The sequence below is a fragment of the Diaphorina citri genome, unplaced genomic scaffold (genome assembly GCF_000475195.1).
Source record: "Diaphorina citri unplaced genomic scaffold, Diaci psyllid genome assembly version 1.1 scaffold580, whole genome shotgun sequence".
Classification (NCBI taxonomy): domain Eukaryota; kingdom Metazoa; phylum Arthropoda; class Insecta; order Hemiptera; family Psyllidae; genus Diaphorina; species Diaphorina citri.
This window is the reverse complement of record NW_007378014.1, coordinates 195,454-203,480: the sequence shown is the minus strand read 5'-3', so window position 1 is coordinate 203,480 and position 8,027 is coordinate 195,454. Positions and strand designations below refer to the sequence as shown.

The following is an 8,027-nucleotide window of genomic DNA, read 5'->3' as shown; positions in this document are numbered from 1 at the left end:
GGTATTATTATTAGTTTTTTTTAACCCTGTGTATAACCACCATCTATACATATAGGTATTATAGGTAGGTACGTGATGATTGGATTTTTTTTGTTTTATGAATTTAAAAATATTTATTTCCAAAATTTAATTCTTTACTCTTTTTCAGGTACCCCACCAGGCCAACAACCAAGAAAGACAAAGTTCAAATGTCCCACTACCCAGGTGTTCAGAATATTGCCAAGGATGCCTTCTCCCCTCTAGATTGCTGGAAACTATTCTTTGACAATGCCTTTCTTGAAGAAATCGTGCGGTGTACGAACAAATTCATCCTGGTCAATCGTGATGAGAAGAAGAAAGATCTGAATGAGAAGTACACAGACCTGGCTGAGTTACGTGCTCTGTGCGGCCTCCTCTACATGTGTAGCATGTACGGTAATAACTTCCTCTCTCCAGCAGACCTGTGGCGTACGGACGGTACGGGGATAGAGATCTTCTCCCTCACCATGTCTTACACCAGATTCCAGTTCCTCTCACGCTCACTCAACTTTGATGACATCAAGACGAGACCCACTAGGAAGGAACAGGATAAGTTAGCACAGGTGAGAACTATGACAGAGATGTTCTTACAGAACTGTCAGAAGGTGTTCTCTGTATCTGACCTCGTGTCTATCAAAGAGAAATACGAGCCATTCCAAGGCAAGTGCTCGTTCAAGCAATACCTACCCAACTCTACCAAGAAGTATGGTGTCAAGTTCTATACTGCACTGGATGCTATCATGTTCTATACGTTCAACTTTGAGATAGATGTACCTAACCAAGTAGAGGGAGAGCACAAGGTTGATAACTCCCCCGAGAGTGTTGTGCTGAGACTATGCACGCCTGTGCTACATGAAGGACGTACTGTCATCTGTGATCATCCCTATGCGACGCCACTACTCGCTAAGAAGTTATTATCCAAGCAGACCTACCTGGTGGGACGATGGGATAGACATGAGCAAGCCATACCCAAACACTTTGCCTCAGCCAAGCAGTGGGGGAGTAGGAAACGGATACAAGTTGGATATACAGAGGACGTCACGTTGGTAGCCACACTGAAGAAGAAATCCTGCCTGGTGACAGCGTCCACACGACCTGATGAGAACCCTGATGAGTTGAACACATTGGTGAGCACGGTACATGATATGGTAGATCGCGTCACAGACTCACATGATAGTATTACAGTGAATACGCCAGGCACACGATGGCCAATGCTTGTGTTTTATTTCCTTCTCAATACTGCCGCTACGAACGCTCTGATCATATCACGTTGTAATGGGAATGATGTCACGTCACGTCGAGATTTCATACGTGATCTCTCCATGAGTTTGTGTCATGATCATCTCGTCGCGAGACTCCTGTGTGAATCTGTACCCATCACTATGAAGGCAAGGATAGCCAAGATCACAAAGAGTCAGATACCGACTGTTGCCTTGGAGTGCCCCCCTACATCACGACATAGATGTCAGGAGTGTCCAAGCAAGAAGAATAGGAAGACTACCAATATTTGTAAACATTGCCGCAAGTTCCTCTGTATTGAGCATTTGGTTAAGATATGCGGCTCATGCTATGAACAGTAACTTACCTTCAGGTACACATGTGTATGTTGAAAGGCACTTCAGGTTTCTGCACACGCTCAGATGCATGAATATCCAAGTAACGCCTCAATAATAAAAAAAAAAGATGAGTGTTTCAGTGCTTTTTCATCTTATATAAAGAAATGTAGATATGTATCAGACTTGACTGCATTATACGTACATGTATGTACATATCAAGTTGTATATAAAAAAAAGCAGATTCCTTCTATCTATCCGTGTACAAACTTAGTTTAGATTTAGGTACATTATTTTATATGTTGGTATGTAATTACCAACTTGTCAAATAAAATGTACAAAATTTTACGTACCTATACGGTTTTTTTTTTTTTTTTTTTTTTGAGGGGTTTTAAAAGGGAACTGCTATTATTATTATTATGTTAAGGCGGTCTCTTCTTAATTCCTTGTGTGCCGCGTCCATTTTAGTTTAGGACTATTGAGTTCTTATTGTTCCGAAATCGAAGAGGATATGCAAAAGACAGCCATTCCACGAACGAACCTTATCTGTTAAGGATAAAGTTCAGTCTGGGCGGCATTTGAACTTGCGATATTTTGTTATAGCGATGTGTACAATAGATCAGTTGCGCTTACTTGGTGATGTTTCAAAGTCATAGAGCAGGAAAAATGAGGACCAACGGAATTTCTTTTTCTTCTACGACTTCTAGATACCGAGATAAATCGATTTAAAAAAAATACAGGTAAATCGTGAAGTTTGACGTCACGGCATACGCTCCCGTAGGCGATGACGTCATAATTCATGACTCCCGCTTCGTTTGTTTGTGCGCAAGCGTTTCTGCCATTTTGACGTTAAGTCTGACGTCACACAACTCTTTGAACTTTGTCATTGGAACGGCAATTAAAAATTGAATTTTCGACCTTTTAAAGTGACTTTTTTGGAGTTTTGACCTCAGATTCGAATTTTTCACAACTTTTTACGTAGGAATCGACCTTTATTAATAATATTTTCCCAATTGCAACTGGCTCCATTTCTTTCTATTGCCCTTCTTTTTCGGGTCCCCATCAACCCAAAAGGTACCTACCAGCTACCAGCCCTACATATTTTCTCCAATGAATTTCTAGTCACACAATCTGAGCAGAATAAAACATAGCAATGTTAGAAGAGATAAAGGAGCAAGTTGCAATTTATTATACTTTCTATCACGTCCTTTCTATCCGTCACGAAGAATAATGGAAGGAGAGAAATAGAAGGAACGGGGGGGGGGGGGAACATAATCCCCAAGTGTATAATCTTTGTTGATTCTATTGTTGGACGTGCCTTACAACATCAGACTGTAGACTTGAGGGATAAAACATGGATACAACTTTTGCCTCCTTATCAAAGTATGTCAATTCAATAGAAACAAATAAATTTGAATTTCATTAAAAAAAAAAAAAAAATCTTAGGACTTTAGGTTAATTAAGGAGCGCGGTAGCGCTCCGCCCCGCCAAGTCAAGAAAGTTTGACCGCGCTATTATACTTATACCTGACAATAGTGATATCTCTAATAATAATTAATTAATATAAATATTTTTACAGTTTCATTATAATTTACTGAAAGAAAGTTATAAGAGATAAATATGAACATACTTATACAGTCAGTATATGTATGTACTACTTGATTTTTTTTTTTGCGATTGCAAATACATTTCCTTTTAGTCCACAAAGGTAAATGAGACATGCATTGGTGTCGTGAAAATAACAATGGTACATACATGAGCAAGCTCTTTAATTATACTTGATTAAAGTCTCAGTAACTTTGTGAAGGTCCACTCTGACTATTGGGTTGTATAGAAAGCGAATACAAGAAGTGAAGTAGTATTTGTTTTCAATACAAAGGGTAAAATCATTGCTAAACCCCAAAGGCAATGCTGACCATTCCAACCTTTATTCAATGTAAAAATCATGTATCCAATACAAAACAAAACTAAGCAACACTGAAGATGCCAGATATGGCAAACCATGTCCGAATAAAAGTCCACAAAGGTAAATGAGACATGCATTGGTGTCGTGAAAATAACAATGGTACATACATGAGCAAGCTCTTTAATTATACTTGATTAGTCTCAGTAACTTTGTGAAGGTCCACTCTGACTATTGGGTTGTATAGAAACCGAATACAAGAAGTGAAGTAGTATTTGTTTTCCATACAAAGGGTAAAATCATTGCTAAACCTCAAAGGCAATGCTGACCATTCCAACCTTTATTCAATGTAAATATCATGTATCCAATACAAAACAAAACTAAGCAACACTGAAGATGCCAGATATGGCAAACCATGTCCGAATAAGAAATAGTAACAGAAGAAAAAAATATACCCCTCCCTGTGAAGAGTTAAAGTTACTAGTGTTCTTATTTACTTACCTTTAGTTAAAATCAATCTTCACAAAGTTACGTGAGAATACATCAATCAAAACTTTAAGAATCACTTCAAAAATAACTACATCTAAATCTGGAACAACTCAGTAGCCCTTGTGGCCTCTAAACCTCGTTCGGTTATCCAACAGAGATCTTTTACACTCAAAGAAAGTATTCTTCAGAGCCTCACACTGCGGTGCGAGGCCTTCCCGTAAACATTGTCTGGGTGTTTTCCTATCCACCTGCACACAGTCTGTCTCGAGGAGACATAGCTTCAGATCTGCCCTGGATCCCGCACATGCTGATTTGTCCACGAGTTCTGACGGATCACGCTCAAAACGATAAGTGCTCATGATTCTGCAAACAGAAATATCCAATTGATTAACACCTTGCCTAAAGAGAAATGTTTGATACAAATACAGGTTGCCTTAGTGGCAAAGTGTACGATTGAAATTCATTTTCCTAATCTGATTTATGAGGGTGTTTGTAGAAAAAACATTGCACTTCGCATTTGATTTAAATTTCACTGCAACTTTTGTATTATTAAAACCTGAGTAGGACCTCAGCAATTGCTGTTAGGAACCCCACATGATTGAATTCAACGGGTTTAAAAACGCCAAATTTCCCAATTTGAACACCCCATTGAACAAGCTCAGTTAGCTTGGGACAAAGATATTTGATTGCTGCACAAACAGAAGTGTAAAGTGGTACAGAATAGGAAGAGAGATAGGTACAATCATACTAACTCTTGGTTCACATATCTTGATGTGTCTTCTTCTTGCGACCCCGCTTCTTCTTCTCTTTCCTTGAGCCTTCATCCACTTTACTACACTTGGGACAGAACCAGTCTGACGTCTCAGGTTCTGCTACTAATCCCACACACACCCAGTGATACCATGCATCACACCCATCACATCCTATCATAGGGAGACTACCGTCATCCTGTACACCACATGCTGGACATATCCACACCTGTTTAGAGTCACCTGTATCATACTCATCAGCAGCTGCAACAGGTGGTGGACTAGGAGACTTGACTGGCTTGATGACAATCTTTGGAGAACTCTCTCGTTTTGTCTTCTCTTCCATGTCAGTGCCAAATTTAAATGTGAGCTTTGGAATAACTTCCTTCTCATGACTTGACCTTTCCTTTTCCTTCTTTTTCTTTTTCAATTTCTCTTTCTTCAGTTTCTTATCCTTGTCTTTGGATTTCTTTTCTTTTTCTGAATCCTTTTCTTCCTTTCTTATTTTTTCAACTGGTTTTTCTTTGTCTTCCTTCATCTTGAATTCTTTCTCTTCCTTCTTCTCCTTCTCTTCCTTCTTTCCTTTCTCTTTTTCCTTGTCAACCTTCTTCTCTTTGTCCTTCTCCTTATTTTTAATCTTATCTTTGTCTTTCTTGTCTTTTTTCTTTTTAATTTTCTCTTTTTCTTTCTTCTTGTGAGTCTTCTTGTCTTTCTTGATGCTTTTGTCTTTCTTAATTTCACCAAGATCTTCTGAAGATGTCACTTTCACAATGTTTGGCACCATGGGTGTAACTCCAAGCTCAACGTCTTTAACTTTGGAGTATTCCTTTTCTTTAGGGCTTGTCTTTTCTTTAGAACTCATTTTCTCCTTGGGACTTGTCTTGTCTTTAGGACTAACTTTGTCTTTCATCTTTGACGGTGGAGGAGTGCCGGGGGGATGTACTAGAGGTTGTGGAATCAGAGGATGTTGTAGCATAGGGGGAAGTCTTGGAATGAGTCCAGGTCCTGCTACTGATGGGAACGGAGAGAATTGGAATGGGAACATTGGGGCACTCTGCCTCACAACTGCCTGATCATCTTCTTCTGTCTGTTTCATTTCTTTTTCTTTCTTCTTTTTCAACTTCTCCAATCTCTCTCTTTCCCTTTCTTTTTCTCTCTCCCTCTCCCTTTCTCTCTCTCTCTCCCTCTCCTTTTCTCTTTCCCTCTCCCTTTCTCTCTCTCTTTCTTTTTCTCTCTCCCTTTCTCTTTCTCTTTTTCAACTTCTCCAATCTCTCTCTTTCCCTTTCTTTTTCTCTCTCCCTCTCCCTTTCTCTCTCTCTCTCCCTCTCCTTTTCTCTCTCCCTCTCCTTTTCTCTTTCCCTCTCCCTTTCTCTCTCTCTTTCCTTTTCCCTCTCCCTTTCTCTTTCCTTTTCCCTCTCCCTTTCTCTTTCCTTTTCTCTCTCCTTCTCTTTCTCCTTTTCTCTCTCCTTCTCTTTCTCCTTTTCTCTCTCCTTTTCTTTTTCTCTCTCCTTTTCTTTTTCATCTTTAGGTTTGGTTTGTAGTTTCTTGAAGATATTCAATTTAATTTTGTCCGGTTCTGATGTAATCTTCTCAATAGGTTCAGGTGTTGCTATTGGAGAAGTAACAGGATTTGGTTCAATGTCAGTTGCAGGAGGAGAACTGGGAAATGATTTCTTGAGAGCCAAGTCTTTATCCATGATTTCTTTAGCTTCTTTTTCTTTATATTCCTTAAGTTCTTTATCTTTTTGTTCTTTCTCCTTATCTTTTTCCTTGTGTTCTTTATGTTCTCTATCTTTTTCTTTGTGCTCTCTCTCTTTCTCTTTATGTTCTCGATCCTTTTCCTTGTGTTCTCTATCTTTCTCCTTATGCTCCATGTCCCTCTTTTAAGTTCTTTATCTTTTTGTTCTTTCTCCTTATCTTTTTCCTTGTGTTCTTTATGTTCTCTATCTTTTTCTTTGTGCTCTCTCTCTTTTTCTTTATGTTCTCTATCCTTTTCCTTGTGTTCTCTATCTTTCTCCTTATGCTCCATGTCCCTCTTCTTGTGTTCTCTGTCCTTGTCTTTCTTATGGTGGTGATGATGGTGATGGTGGTGGTGATGCTTGTGTTCTTTTGATTTGATTTTGGTTTGATGTCCATCTCCTAATTTAGGTATTTTCAAACCTTTGAATGCCTTCAGCTTGGATGTTTCCTTCATACTGATTAGTTTCTGTACATTAACATCTTCTTGACCATCTGCTGATCCTTTTCTATGTTCCAATGATTTCTTCTTTGATTTTCTAAACTCTCCTTTCACTTCTGGAGGAACGGTAGGGTATGAATGAGAAGAGGGGGAGCTTGATCTACAATCTGATGTAATCACTGGTAATCTAGACTCGGGAAGTTTTCCTTCTCTAGCAGGAGATAAGAACCCTGAGGTTGTCATCATAACACTTAGCACTTCCCGCATTGGTAAACACTCTTCTTCTAATTTTATTTTCTTTGCTTCATTACCTACAAGAGGTTCACTTGGCCGTTTGAATGTGTCAGGAACATTTTCAGGTCCTATTGGGGTATAAGATTCTTCCTCTAATTCTGGGTACATAGCAGGTAGATGCTCATGAACATGGACAGGCCGGGTAACAACTTCTCGGCTGCCAGGTTTCAAAAATCTCAAATTTGATTCTTTCTTCACAGGGTATGCAGGTACTTTGATAGCTGGTAACACAGGAGTTACATTCTCCATGTAATTCTCAAGTTCTGCACCCAAGATGCCCATCTCATAGAATGCCAAGACCACGTCCTCCATGGACGGAGTTCCATGTCCAAAGTGATCTGAATACTGGTGGATATTTCTGGCAAGTTCCTTGAAGTATCCGTCCATAACATGGACCATAATGTTGAGAGGAGTGGTCAAAGAAGAATTCCAACCCACAGTCTGACATATTTGAGCTACAGCAATGCTGGCAAGTTCCCTTGTATACCTTGAATGAGATGCCATCTTACAAGTTGGGAATAATTACCTTGTACTGAAATTTCAACTCTGGTTACAGATGGAACCCCAAAAAACTCATCTCAAGTAGATATCCCTTCTTTTAAGAGGGGCATGTGGGCTTTTTCAAGGCTGCTACAAGCGTGCTGACGGCACACGTATGGTGCTGACTTTTCCGATGCTAAAGAGTGGCTGCCAAACACACTTTTTTAACTCGTTCGCGATTTTCCCTCCAAAAAGTGCTAATTTTTTTTCTTTACTAAAAAAACGTTTTTAGACTTCCTGCACAACATTAAAACTCTAAAAGGTATCAAAGCTTTGGAAAGCCAGCTATTGAAATTCTATAG

At 39.3% G+C, this 8,027-nt stretch overlaps 3 protein-coding genes and 1 long non-coding RNA gene across 5 annotated transcripts; 2 read left to right on the top strand and 2 right to left on the bottom strand.

The window, feature by feature from the left end:
• Positions 1–188: 188 nt before the first annotated feature.
• On the top strand, positions 189–1,598 carry LOC108252520 (piggyBac transposable element-derived protein 4-like). The gene has a single exon (XM_017444519.1). It carries the CDS (start codon positions 189–191, stop codon positions 1,596–1,598), a length of 1,410 nt encoding a protein of 469 aa, XP_017300008.1.
• Positions 1,599–2,828: 1,230 nt separating this feature from the next.
• LOC113467902 lies at positions 2,829–3,916 on the top strand. The gene is made up of 2 exons (XR_003391825.1): positions 2,829–3,279; positions 3,598–3,916. It is a non-coding gene; the product is annotated as an uncharacterized LOC113467902 (long non-coding RNA).
• Positions 3,775–7,790, bottom strand: LOC113465311 (cytochrome c oxidase assembly factor 5). 2 transcript variants are annotated; one of them, XM_026824379.1, is made up of 2 exons: positions 7,712–7,790; positions 3,775–4,326 (listed from the first exon to the last, which is right to left on the bottom strand). In XM_026824379.1, exon 2 carries the CDS (start codon positions 4,320–4,322, stop codon positions 4,074–4,076), a length of 249 nt encoding a protein of 82 aa, XP_026680180.1. In that variant the 5' UTR covers positions 4,323–4,326; positions 7,712–7,790; the 3' UTR covers positions 3,775–4,073. The 2 variants fall into 2 exon arrangements, with proteins under 2 accessions (XP_026680180.1, XP_026680179.1); XM_026824378.1 differs by lacking the exon at positions 7,712–7,790 and adding an exon at positions 4,716–4,858.
• On the bottom strand, positions 4,717–7,584 carry LOC103510305 (transcription initiation factor TFIID subunit 3). Its single transcript, XM_026824387.1, has 3 exons — positions 6,582–7,584; positions 5,454–5,723; positions 4,717–5,240 (listed from the first exon to the last, which is right to left on the bottom strand). The coding sequence occupies exons 1-3, from the start codon at positions 7,582–7,584 to the stop codon at positions 4,723–4,725; spliced, it is 1,791 nt and encodes a 596-aa protein (XP_026680188.1). The 3' UTR covers positions 4,717–4,722.
• Positions 7,791–8,027: the final 237 nt, after the last annotated feature.

Excerpts from the sequence above, each read along its gene's own strand:
- LOC108252520 (XM_017444519.1), top strand. The coding sequence starts at position 189 with ATGTCCCACTACCCAGGTGTTCAGAATATTGCCAAGGATGCCTTCTCC.
- LOC113465311 (XM_026824379.1), bottom strand. The coding sequence starts at position 4,322 with ATGAGCACTTATCGTTTTGAGCGTGATCCGTCAGAACTCGTGGACAAA.
- LOC103510305 (XM_026824387.1), bottom strand. The coding sequence starts at position 7,584 with ATGGTCCATGTTATGGACGGATACTTCAAGGAACTTGCCAGAAATATC. Across the intron at positions 5,724-6,581 it reads ACTTAAAAGAGGGACATGGA|TAGCAGGACCTGGACTCATT; the intron begins GCATAAGGAGAA and ends CGTTCCCATCAG. Across the intron at positions 5,241-5,453 it reads GACATCTTCAGAAGATCTTG|ACAAAGAAAAACCAGTTGAA; the intron begins GTGAAATTAAGA and ends AGATGAAGGAAG.